Here is a 14000-nt window from a genome sequence, read left to right on the forward strand (position 1 = left end):
CCCCGTCAGTCATATGTAAGTCTATTTGGTCAATGAGGCGAGCGTGTGTGTGTGTGTGTGTGTGTGTGTGTGTGTGTGTGTACGAAGAGTGACTGTTGAGCAGGAGAATGCAGGGGTCCACGATCGATGTGCTGCAGTCAAAGCCAGCTCCCCAGTTACTCTTCCTGCCCTTCCGAAGGTCACACATGCACGCCCGCACACACAGAGCGGCGGCAAGTCTGAACTAAGGCCGACATAACCTGTTCATTTGTCTTCCCTCTCTGTGATTTATACCTTTGACTGATATTTCCCCAAAACAGATAGGAAGTGAGATACAGGTATTTTGCTCCAATGTTGTTGGTTTCATTATTTGTACATGGATTCATTCACCTGAACACATTTTAAAAATATTTTTTTGTATTCATTATTTCTTATTTGGAAATGTCACTAAAAGTGTAAAGTGACCCAAAATCTGCTGGAATAGTACATGTGCAGTCCTATAAACTTAGAAAAGACAGCTTCCCAAATCGTAAGTTAGTCTGTAAATGCAATGCATTTAGCAGCTAACTCTGAGGTACTGATGTATCAGAGCTTTTCCAGCTAACTGGGAAACACAAGAGTGGAAAACCAGGAGATTCACTGATGTTTAAAACAAACAAAACATGAGAGAGGCTGAACTGTGTGCGGTAAAACCTTACAGTAACATCAAGATGGCAGGTTATCCTAAACTAGAGCCCATCTTGCGATGGGATCACACCAGCCATGATGCCAAATCGAGTCACGGGAGTAAAGTGGTGTGAGCCTTTTCCCCACTTCCTACCCCCCTTCCTCCAGAGCCCTTGCTCGGACCACACCATCTTCAAACCTAACCTTCATTTTGATCTCAACTACACACCAGTTAAGTTTTGTGATGCCAAACTGGGCCTGGGGCGTAAAGTGGGAGGGCCAATGGAGGTCACAAAAGACAGACAAAGTACCCAAAACTGCCTCTGCGATAGTTCCCGCTACAGTAGGTGTCTCTAGGACCACATTTTGCCAGGATGACACACACACACACACACACACAGACTGACAAGATGAAGACAACACCAGCGTTGCTCTCACAGCTGGTAAATATACAAAGCTCAGTCCGTCGGGACTTGGCTTGGGAACCGGAGGGTCGCCGGTTCAAGTCCCCGCACGGACCAAGTACGGAGTGGTAGCTGGAGAAGTGCCAGTTCACCTCCATGTGCCCTTGAGCAAGGCAACAACCACCTAAAACTGCTCCCGGGCGCTGTATAGTAGCTGCCCATTATACTAGTAATAACAATAATATACTAGGATGGGATAAATGCAGTAGCTTAATTTCACTTTGTGCTGTGCTATGTACAATGTGTGACAATAAAATTGGATTTACATTATTGGAAAAAACAAATCCTAAAAAGACAACAACAGTAGGAAGAATCTAAGAAAAGAGGTTAAGTTCATAACAATATGGCACTACAAGAATACCTCATATTTCATATCCACTTAAGATCCTATACACTTATTTAAAAGTTTGATTGTATATCACTTTAACTGTCCTGGCTGTGATGCTGATTACATCGACCAAACTGAACAATTCCAGATTAAGTGAATACAAAAAGGGTTGTATGAACATTTGACATCATGTAATCATTTCAAACGTCTTAACTGATGACAACTCATGAAAGAGACATTCATCTATGCACAATATACTGTACATAATTCAAAGGGGAATAACTTTGCATATCCCCCAACATCACTAAGGCCAACTAAAGTTCCAAACCCTTACTGTACATGTATTTCTACACTGTTTGAAACCATAATACTCATTAAATCAAAGAATTCTTCGCCACCATTACATGCTAGTGTGCGCTCATGTTCACACATTTTGAACGTGCTGCTGAATATGTGCTTCTTCTGTCCCCATTACAGTTAGCTTAAATTAACCCCTGATAAGAGGAGAGACCATTCGTTTAGGCAAACAGCAGTGAGGTATGTGCCGCGGCCGTCCAATCAACAAAGCAAACACACCCGGGGGCCGTGATGCGACCTCACTCTGACAGCTGCGCTTATGGCCTGTGTGTCTAACGTATAGAGATAAAGGCTGCAGATTGTGTTTCTTATTAAAAGTGTGGGGCCTGTGTACGTAGAAGTGCTGTATGTATGAACTTACTTGCTAATTAACTGTCTTCTTGAGTAAACCTCTTGATAACGTGTGTGTGTGATGCGTGTGACAGGACACTGCAGGGCACAGTCATTTGCAGCAGCTACAGGCAGTTTATATAAGACCCAGAAAGACTTTGAATCTGGCTTAAGTCTAACAAATTCACGTCAACAGCAAGCTGTGGTCAGGAAATCTTTACTTGGAAAAATCCCTGATTTTTGTAACAATTATCAACTAAAAACAGAAAAAAAATTCAGATCAAAATGCTCTGTCCTCTCTCACTTCTCGCTCCACAAAGTTGTAATTAAACCCCAAATTATGAGGCTTCCTTGGCTCTTTTTAATCAGTTTCATTGTTACCACAGCTGGAACCACCACCGTTAGCTCTGAGATAATTAGGAGGTAGGGTGGCTAACATTTTAGGCTCATAATCAGTCTTTATTTTTGCTCATCTGACTATTTCACATCAAACCACTGTGAGAGGAAAAGTAAGACTGTCTTAACTCAACAGATTTGGTTGTATGTTTGGTTTTTTTTGTGCATAAAATCCATACGATATCTACACTAGTGACTGCCTCCACCACCACGGATAAGATCTTTATGTTGGTGATATCAACATTAATCCAGCTCAATGAGCCACAGGAACAACAAACGAGATTGGTCTTAACAGAAAGAATCCACAGTGATTTCTCAAGGGAGCGGAGCATAATGACATTAATAGACCTCATTTGATTGTATTTAGCGGATGCTGTTTATTCTCCCCAGTCATCTTATCAGATCATTAAAAGATACAGAATGAAACACAATACTGCCACTCAAACTGAAAGCCACAATTACAGGGAATATTACCTATGCACCTGAGTGACCTGAAGGCAGCATTAGATGATCTATGACTTTATTGATGTCGATTGGCAGCAAAGGAATGATAACAACATCGCTCACAGTAAGTGTTTGGTGCAGCTAGCAGATTATACATATATAAAAGTCCAGCCGATTAGACTGTTATCAGGTCATTAAATGCACGTTATCAGTGGTTATAAGCCTCTTATTACAAGGCTTTGTTGAATACACAATTCTGATTGGTCAATCACGGCATTCTACTGGTCTGTTATTTCTTTATAGCAGACCACTGCTACGGCGCAGTTCTGATGTCGGACTCTGGAGGACTGTTTATGTGTCAGATGATTGATTTCTTAAGTAAGTAGATGTGTAATAAGATGGATAATTTACAGCGAGCAGGTCATTGTGAAATAATAAACCCCTTCAGGGCGATGCAGGACCCCTTCGCTTCACATGCATCGCCATGTCTGGGATTATTTTTGCAACAATGACCGGCTCACTGTATATTATCCCTTACATACTGTAGATGTGGGTCAGACCACTGCTACACCCAATGGTAGGTTTTGTCCTCGATTCACATGGTCGATCACCGAAAGAAGGAATATAAACAAAGCGACCTCAAGCAACCGTAGCAATTATGATAGGGGGCAAAAGAGGAAGTGAGGCGCTGTATGGAGTAGAGATCGGGGGGCGATGGATAAGAGTGAGAGGGTTCACATCCCATATGAAACCAACAAGTTGTCTTTGTGTTCACAAGCGTTAAGTTTCACTTTTGAAACATAGTTTTTTAAGCCACAACACAATGTTTTTTCCTAAACCTAAAGATTGTTTGTGTTAAAAACATAATGTTTAATGCAGCTTATCCATTTGAAATACTACACAAATGAATATTTACATTACTCATTTCATTTTGTTTTAAGTCTTTGATTCTCATTTTGCTTTTACTTGTGTGATTTTCCTTTTTCATATATACATTTTTAATGAGCATTGTTGAAGGGTACCTGAGACCCAAGATTTTCATTGCCAACCACTGCTTGCTGCAATTGTCGTGCATATGACGAATAAAGAAACTTGAAAGTTTTACGCGTTACAACGTGTTGCTTTTAAGTTTCGCTTTCACTTTTACAACGTCGTAGGCACAGCAGGCCAACATAGACCCACACCGATGGTGCTTATGGCGAGCGATAACGCACGTTCAATGGCTTGATAACAGTCGAATCGGGTCCATAAAGTCTTACTTAAAGCACCTGACAAAAGGCACAAGTATATTAGTCTGATAAAGATCATTTTGCTCTCAGTGTGTTTCTTTCCTTCTCTTAGCTTGTGGTTGTGTTGTGTGTGTGTGTGTGTGTGTGTGTGTGTGTGAGAGAGCGAGAAGCATTTTACTCGCTCTGCCTGTGGGAGTGTTTTCCCTCCAAAAGTGTGTGTACGTGCACACGGGGCGAGTGTGTGAAAGTGACTCGAAGGCTTCTGTTTCCTCTCATGTGCATTACACTCACTCACTTTGGCAGCAGAAAGGGAGAAAAAAAAGGGCTCGCTGTGGCACACACTGCTGGAGGTCTCTCCAGGGGGTGTTCGTGTAACACACACACACATGCCCAAAAACACACACAGAAACACAAGACGCACACGATTCCTGCCGTCGCTGTTGCTCCCCCCCCCCCCAGCCCGCGTTGCTTTGATGATGCGAGGGAGGCGTCGCAGCATGGGGGGCACCATTAGAGTCAGGGACAGACGGGCGAAAGGAGACGACTCATTGGTCCTGACTGACAACTTTCTTGCCCTCTTCTTTTTTTCTTTCTCCCGCTGATTAAATGTGAGGATATGTATGTGCGTGTCGTGTATCTATTTATGCGCTCATGTGTAGGTATGCGTGTGTCATGCTTATCCAATTATTTTCAAATCCCATCTTAGAGAAACGTCTGTTGCTTGCCATCTGCGGAAGACGAGGGTGGCAGACATTAAGGGAGAAGATCAGTGATGGAATTCAAATTCTTATTACGCATACATACACGGACAGTTCATATTAACACAAACCCAATCTTTGACCTGTGTGCCATTACGGGGGGGATAAACAATACATTAACATACAAGACTACAATGACTTGACATTTTCTGTGGCACTGACAAATACAGATGCCCAACATTTGATACTAATCATGATCTGTTTTGTTTAAAAAAGCACAACACGCCCTATCTCTCAGCAGAAAAGAGGAATGAAAAAGAAATGGAGAGAGATACGCAGAGGACATCCTGCAGGGATGGAATGATGAATGATTCATAAATGACTGAGTAAGAGAAGAGGGGAGTTATTAATTATTTTGCCGCCTCTGGTAGAGGATGAACATTCGCACACGGGGATCTGAACTTCTGTCCGGAGAGAGAGAGGAAAATTGAGAATGAGACTGACAGATTTTGATATCTGAAGACCCCAAATTGCTTATAATGAGAATCAACACATGCTCGACGTTTTGGACAGAAACAGTAATAAAACCCACATGGATGAAACAAAAGACAATATTCCGACTGCTGAAGAAACAACACCATCGACTCCCACTGAAACTCATCCCCCAGGCCTCTGCAGTGAATGCGAATGTGTTCATAGTCAAGTTGCCTTGTTAAATGGAGTCAAGAAAAAAAAAATCATTGCTAAAGGGGAAGACCTGCACTCACCATAGTCAAGGTTTTTATTCCATAAGCCCCTCCGCTTGCAGCAGAGCAATCACTGAAGAGAGAATGAACTTATTCCCACAAGGAGAACACATGGTTATTGTCCAGAAACCCTGTAGCATAGATTAGAGGCCTGTTTCTATCTCATGATGGTCAGGCCTCAGACATGAACACACACATTTAAAAGGATAGTTGAAGTGGGGTTGTATGAGGTACTTATCCATAGTCAGTGTATAACCTACAGTAGATACAGTAGGTCGCCAGAAAAACGTATTTTAGTTATCTAAAAGAAAGAAAAGAATCAATAAAAGTTTAAGTGTACGCTATTTTTAGAGTATTTTCAACAGTTTATCTTGCTGTCAGACGGCCCTTTTCGACTGGGAACTAAAGCAGTTGTATCCATTTATGCTCTCGCCAAAGCTACCAGACTCCATTGAAAAAACCTGCAATTTTACCTCGCAGAACACAGGGGTTGCTGGTCTACCGCTGCCTCGATCGGTTAGTTTGTTTGTGCTATTGTGTGACTTTGGTCAATCTGAACTAACCCTTAAAAACACCAAAGTCACATAATAGCAGGTGGCTTTTTAGGTGGCTAAAATACGTTTTGCTGCGGGCCCCGTCCACAGCAGTACATTGCTTTGCTTCCGTGTGGTAACTCCTGCCTGCTTCTCCAAGCTTGGGGCGTGCCGACCGTCATCTACTGTAGGTAACACACTGACTCTGGATAACTACCTCATACAACCCCACTTCAAAACACCCAAACTATCCCTTTAAGTGTTGGTCGGCAGCAAAAGAGACTGTCCACTCAGACAGCTCTTCATGATCTCCTGTTTGCAGGTCCGTGTTCAGTACACAAAGATCCAACAAGGCTACCAGACACACTGGCAAATATTATTAAAAATGTCTAAAATTCATATAAACACACACACAGCAGTCAACAACAAAAAATGGCTGTCATGCTGGCATTGCCCCTCAGGCGTCTTTGTGTGTGTGTGTGTGTGTGTGTGTGTGTGTGTGTGCGCTGTCGGGTAAATATTGTCAGAGTGGATTAGAAGTCCAGCGCTGCGACCAGATGGGTGATAAAACCCTTTCTGTGGCCACCTTCACGGCAAATCACCATCACTGGTCTGTCTGCATACACACACACACACACATACACAATCCTCATTACCAGCACACACATACACACACACAAAAAACTGCATGTGAACACAAACTTAAATGTATTTTTTATACTTCAGTGCATAACAATGTGTGTAACTACACATCCAGAAGGATTCAATCACACAGGAAGGTGACCAAACCAAACGTCCACTGAAGAGATTACCCAGCCGTGGACGGAATCTACCAGACCCTACCACTCCAAGAATAGAAAGAACGATGTTCACACAAGGAAGGAGAGAAGGAAGGAAGGAAGGAAGGGGAAAAAAGGAAAGAAATACCAAGACAGAAAGAAAGAAATACAAAGAAAGAATGAAGCAAGAAAGTCAGAAAGAGGAATGAAAGAAAAAGAAAAAGCAAAAAGAGGGAGAGGAAAATGAGTTGTTCATACCTGACTGCTTCTGTAATATAAAATCCAATTTGGAGAGGCATAGACGTGAGGCGGGGGGGGGTGGAGGATGAGATAAGGTGGGGTCCTTTTTCCCTGCCGTACCCTTGTCCCATCTTACACAGTGCATGCTTATGTACACACACACAGGCAGGCACGCACGCACACACACTAACACCCGTACCAGCAAACACGTAGTCCGTCATCAGCTCGGCAAACACTAAATAATGAACAATACGGAGGCTGTCCCAGCATGATAAGTGACTGCCCTATCCTTCCCATTAGTGCCACCCGCCAGAATTAATGATAATTATGTCACGTCCCTTCCCGTACTTTTATTGAATTCTTATCTATGAATAAACGAAGGAAGCTGGCGTCGGAGTGAGAGGGAAAGGGAACAGTTTAAAAAGAGATAGCGGCAAAGTCAAGCCCAAATAAGAATATCTGAAAAATTCTCATTTAATTATTTTATGTGTGAAAGAAAAAAGTTGCGATAGGCGACGGCAAAAATAGTGCGAGTTCAATGAGCAATCAGAGGTCTGACGCTAGAGAGTTGTGACCATCGCTGATAAGCCCTCTCCTCTATCCCTCTAGGAAAGGTGCATAATTTACCAGAGCTCTGCCAGAGGACCAAGATACTGCAGTGAGTTTCTCCAAAGTACTGTAACACAATAACTACAGAGGGGAATGAAAGGGCTGCATGAATAGGTGACGATGTATTTTATAATGAAATGCGGCGATTACTGCAGGTTTTGAAGTAGAGCTGCGACAATTAATCGATTAGTTGTCAACTATTAAATGAATCACCAACTATTTTGATAATCGATTCATCGGTTTGACTCACTTCTAAGAAAAAAATAGTCAGAATTCTGTGATTCCAGCTTCCTAAATGTGAATATTGTCTGGTTTCTTTACTCCTCTATGACAGTAAACTGAATATCTTTGAGTTGTGGACAAAACAAGACATTTGAGGACGTCATATTTCGGCTTTGGGAAACACTTATCACCATTATTCACCATTTTCTGACATTTTATAGACCAAACAACTAGTCCATTAATCGATAATGAGAATAATCGTTAGTTGCAGCCCTACTTTGATGTATTGAAACTGAATCCAGTCCTTTATGTAAAGCTTATTAATAACAAATAAAAACAAAGTGGATGTTAAATATCTAAATGCAACAGTACTCTGACATTTCAGCAAGAAAAACAGAATCTTCAAGAGCGTCATCTTGTCAAGATCGATAACATATTACCCGTCCAACTCTAGAAACTCAGCTGAAACATGTTAAATATTAAATGAGCTTATTAGAATGACATAAACAACACATTAAATAAACATCTACATATATTTTATAATCAAATGCGGCGATTACGGCAGGTTTTGATGCGTTGAAACTGAATCCAGAGCCGTATATAAAGCTTATCAATAACAAATAAAAACAAAATAGATGTCAAATGTCTAAATGCTAAATAAATATAATAGTACTCTGACATTTGAATAAGAAAACAGAATCTTCAAGAGCATCTTCTTGTCAAGATCGATAACATATTACTCCTCCAACTCTAGAAACTCAGCCTGATGACATTTTTACATACGTTAAATATTAAATGAGCTTATTAGAATGACATAAACAACACATTAAATAAACATCTACATGTATTTTATAATTAAATAAGGTGGTTACTGCAGATTTTAATGCGTTGAAACTGAATCCAGCGTATTATATAAAGCTTATCAATAACAAATAAAACCAAAATAGATGTTAAATATCCAAATACTATTAATTAATAATAGTCCTCTGATATTGGAGTGAAGAAAAACAGAATCTTCAAGAGCATCATCTTGTCAAGATCGATCCAACTCTAGAAATTCAGCTTGATGGCATTTTTAAATATGTTCAATATTGAATGAGATTATTAGAATGGCATAAACAACACATTAAATAAACATGACTGAAAGAAATGAAGTCTGACATCTGTTTATGTTGTAAGACTTTGGAGGAAAAGCTTTTTATACCCTAGTTTTAATGATTAAAAATTACAAAATAAGAGACTGCTACTACCAGTTTACAGTACTAAAACAAACCTGGCCCTACTGTACTGTAATTAATGGGAGTAACAACTCCCTGATTGCTCTCATATGATGTTAATAAAAAAAGATATGGACTTGGAGAAGAATATTACAAGATGCTGAAAGCTTTATCGAGAGATTAAACATGCGATAATGAGGATAAAAACATTACTGTTAGTGATTAGTAGATAGAGAAACACACACATACACAGACACCTCATTTTGATCAGTGATTAATGATACAAAAGTGATGAGTGAGCAGGGAACGTATGAAATGCTTTTGAGGGTCCTGATTAGGCATTTATGCGCACACACTCGCAGAGGCAGAGCCGAGATAATGAGTGTGTGTTAGTGTGTGTGTGTGTAAAGTGCTCTTTGACAACTCCAGTGGAGAAGGTAATGAGTGTGTGATAACACACTCAAACAGGAACTTAATGAGGCACAGGTAAGAAGAAGTGTTGCTACAAAAGTGCTGCAGCTAAGGATGAGAAAACTTCATCTACCCCTGACTGTGACCCTCCATAAAGCATCCAGACAATGTTTTTAATCTGCAGCGTATTCTGATCAATAACTGCTTAATGACCGGAGAGACTAGCAGCAACGTCTCCTGGAAAAAATGTGCATGATGTAATATTGCTATGTACTGTAATATACCAGTCAGAAGAGGATGTATGGTGCCTCAGAGGTCTGTCCCTGTGGAGGTGCTTCCAGGGTTTAAGCTCCACTAAAACATAATACTCCTGAATTCAGCTAGATGTGATGTGAAAACACAAACTCAGTATTTTCCTGACTAGTAATATCTTTGGCAGCCAAATCGGGAAAAAACAAGAAACTGAGGAAAGAGAATGACGGGAAGGATAATCAAATTTTTGGTGCAATTGCAACCATCCGACAAGCACAACTCGTGTGTCAAAGTCAAAGACAATAATCAGTTTTACAGCAACAGATGTCTGCGTTGGCGTCAGCGTGCCGGGTGTAGGCGCACAATTTACTGCATGTGTCAAAGTTTGTGTCAAAAATATCACAAAGTTTTGCTTAATTTAATTTCATCAACAGAGTAACAGCTTTAGAGATATCTAGTTGGAAGGAAAAGGTTTTTTTTGGTATGTAAAGAAGTATGAGACCTCAAATATGTTGGTTTTGTTTGCCAAGAGAACTAGGAGAGAAGGCGATGAGGTGATTAAATTAAGAGTTTGATACAATAGCACTGGGTAACACTGTAACATAGACAATACTGCCTCATTTCCACTGCATGGTACAGCTCAACTCGACTTGATTCACTTTTGGTATCTGGTACATTTCTAAATTTTGTCTTCCACTGCAGATAGTATCACGTCAGTGTAGGCGGGATTCTTAGCTGATCGTCATAGAGACGCCGCATGAAATTGACATCATCTCTCGCTGGATCCTTTTATGGGTAACCAAGCAGAGGAAGGTCTGCAACTGGTCAATTGACTACGGCGGGGTTTTGCAGGTTGACATTTTTTAATATGAATTGAAAAAATGCGGTCGCTATCAACGGTAGCTTTGCTATTTAAAGATGGCAGGTTTGTGCAGGACACGGGACACCGTATCGCACGACTGGGATGTAACGATACATTGATCTGGATCGATATATCAAATCAATGATCAACGATCCAACATCATTGATGCAAAGTGAAAATATTGATACATATCATCTTTAAGATACAACTTTATATTGATATTCCCACTTTATATATATATATATATTTATTAAAAGAATAGATTGCTCATTTAAATGTCTGGAAGAGCCCAGTAATAAAATTGTTAAATCATATTTTAGTTGCTTTTTGTGAGTTGATATGAATGTAACTGATGAGTGTTACATATATATGAAATGTTGTCTCAGATTGATCGCAGGCCCCTGAATTGAATCAAATCAAAATCGTATTGTGGCAGACTTTGTGATAACAGCAAATATTGCATCGTTGTCCAAAGAATCAATATCATATTGTATCATCATGAGACTTGTGATTTACTCCCCTACGCACAAGTGAGGATTCTGGTGATGATTTTCTGTGGTCTGCAGTGTTTTAACTCCACCTTCTAGTATCGGCTCAGCTCTTTTGGAACCTCGACAGAGGTGGTACAAAAATAAGTACCAGGGACCATCCACAACTTTCGTCAATGGAAAACCAAAAATGAGCAAGTTGAGTGCAGTGGAAATGAGGCATATGACAGAGAAGTCAGCGGGAGTGTTAAGTATACTTCATCAGAACTGCTTGTTCCCCCTACACCTTTCAAACGCCAGAATTGGGACGACTGCGACAATTTCTGTAAATTTCTGAAACCGACAATCCCAACATTCACCCCCATTTCATGCAGTGATTTTCCAGCTGTGTCAAATATGCAGGGTTTGAACTTCTCTCGCAAGGTCTCTTTTTCAATTTTTGTGTTTACTGAGTGCAACACTATGAATGCCTTCCAGGAGAGATTATCTGAAAGTGTGCGTCGTTATTCTCATATTTAAACAATTATCGTGTCTCGCCCTTCTTTATGAGGGCCAACTCTTACCCCTGCCCTCAAGTGTGGTCATTTGGAACAGCTTTCGCCCTCCGACAAGGACAACCTGTTGTACAGTTATTTTCTAGCATAACCTGGTCCTTAGGCATGAGTTGGCAATGATGTAAAAAAAAAAGTGTCTACTACTTCCCCATCCCAAATGATGCTTCCATTACTTACTGGAGGCGTGAGGCAGGATGGTGAAGAACGCCTTGAGGCGACCGGCGAGCCACTCCATGCTCTCGTGAAGGTTGGCCAGAGCCTTCAGGTCGCTGACGTCCCGCAGGATCTCATTCTGGGGGATCAACTTGTCTCCCAGGTTCCCAGTCAGCACCTCCGACTCCTTAGCGAAAGCCGCCCTGAACGATGCAGAGAGTGTGGCATGTAAGAGTTTGTGTGCTTAGAAGGATACACACAATATGTTGTTGGCAAAGAAAAACATTATTTGACCATCACTCAAACAGCGAACACACTTTATCAAAAATGACTGTGATAGAACAAATGTCTAATGACTAAGAGGCACGGCCATGAAAAACCCTATAATCAGTCGACAGTATTACGTTTTCAGAAAATCACCAGTTATTGGTTTTTGCTGGTTGGACTCAAAAATGTGTGCTCTGCAGAGGCAGTGAGTGGCTTACATAAACGCTATAATAGAAGCCAATTTTCATAAAATAAAACATAATGGATTGCTGAATGGAACGGATGTGAAAACATATGTGTTCATCTATTCATAAAGTGTGTTTATACAGCGTGTGTTTATTTGAAGAGGGTCAACGTGTTATGATAATCCCATGCTTATATGCACAGTGATGTGGGGACTGAATAAGTGATGCACAAATGTCCAAAGTAGGTAAATAGAACCAAGACAAATAAAGAGAGAGATGGAAGATGGAAGATAAGGACACGAGAAAGTCGGACACAGTGTTAAGAGACACTTTAAAAGGAGGGAGTTGCTAGTAGCGAAAACAGTCGGTGAGCGAGAAAAACAACAGGGGATGGAGAACATTTAGAAGCGGAAGACAAACAGACGGCAGAGATTTACAGGGGTGGAAAAACAAAGACGTAGAGATCAAACCCCCCTTTTTTGCTATATTTACAAGAGCTTGTGGTTTTTGGAAGGACAGTTGACTTTGGTGACTGGCAAGAAAGACGTGGAGGCTGAAAAACTAAATCTCAAAGCCACAGTGCAGCAAACAAATGGCATGTGGACCGGACTCCAGAGTCAACAGGATGCCCACAAGATCAAGATCCTTTGAACAACAAACGGGAGACACACAAACACATATTGTCTCACTCGCACAAAGGCATGTGTAGTTTATTAATGAGGCTTTATTAACGCAACGGGTTGTCAGTCGTGCAGAAGCTAATCCCCCTTTCATAGTGATGAAAACATCTACGGCTCTCAAATCAAACAGCCTTATTGTCTACCCCTTGCTATCTCCGAGCTCTCGTAGTGTGTGCGTGAGAGAGGGGAGGGAGTGCGCACACAACAGATTGACTTTCTTTGGCCACATAACCAATTTATTTATTTACTTTACTATTCCGCTCCGATGAGCTCCAGTGTTCCCTGAAGAGTGCGCACTTTCAAAGGCAATTTCGATAAGACTGCCTCCCCCCCGTCCCCGCCTCCGTCTGCTCTCCTTCTATTTTTCCTATTTTGTTCGTCCCTCGTTTCCTTACTTCCTTCAGATAGAGGGTGTTTAAAAGAGCAATCATGGCTTATTTTATGGGTGCATCTTAGTCAACAACAGAGGGTTCAATAATATGTGAATAAAGCAGCAAAGACTGGAGGGAGGGATTATTTGCGTGATTGCTCAAGTGTGATGGTGTATGTCTTCTTCTCCTTGTTTGTGTGTGTGTGTGTATAGTGTGTGTACTTGTTACTCTAATTGTTTGAGTATAGGTTTTTTTTTTATGACAGAACTGCAAATGTGCACACACAGCGACATATGCACATTTATATGAACTAGCACATGATGTTTTCTGTGTGTATTTGCGTGTGTACCGAGTAAAGTCCTCTTCATCCTCCCTCTTCTGTCGCGTCTGTCTGGGTTGGGCCATGTTTGCCCAGTTGGGGAGCGACTGGAGCAGACGACTGATGTCTTCGTCTTTGGACCAGGAAGCGCTGATGGTGAGCTTCTCCTCACACTGGACTACACCTCTGAGGACACACAGACACATAATGAAATGCAGACA

General features: G+C 41.1%; 1 protein-coding gene across 1 annotated transcript in view; it reads right to left on the reverse strand.

Moving 5' to 3' along the window:
- exoc4 (exocyst complex component 4) overlaps positions 1 to 14000 on the reverse strand; it is a 139429-nt gene that overhangs the window by 23191 nt on the left and 102238 nt on the right. The window contains exons 15-16 of the mRNA XM_074624836.1: positions 13810 to 13965; positions 11982 to 12160 (exon numbers count right to left, since the gene is read on the reverse strand). Of these exons, the coding sequence (XP_074480937.1) occupies positions 11982 to 12160; positions 13810 to 13965 (335 nt within the window). The remainder of the gene's footprint in view (positions 1 to 11981; positions 12161 to 13809; positions 13966 to 14000) is intronic.

The sequence above is a fragment of the Sebastes fasciatus genome, chromosome 23 (assembly GCF_043250625.1).
Source record: "Sebastes fasciatus isolate fSebFas1 chromosome 23, fSebFas1.pri, whole genome shotgun sequence".
Classification (NCBI taxonomy): domain Eukaryota; kingdom Metazoa; phylum Chordata; class Actinopteri; order Perciformes; family Sebastidae; genus Sebastes; species Sebastes fasciatus.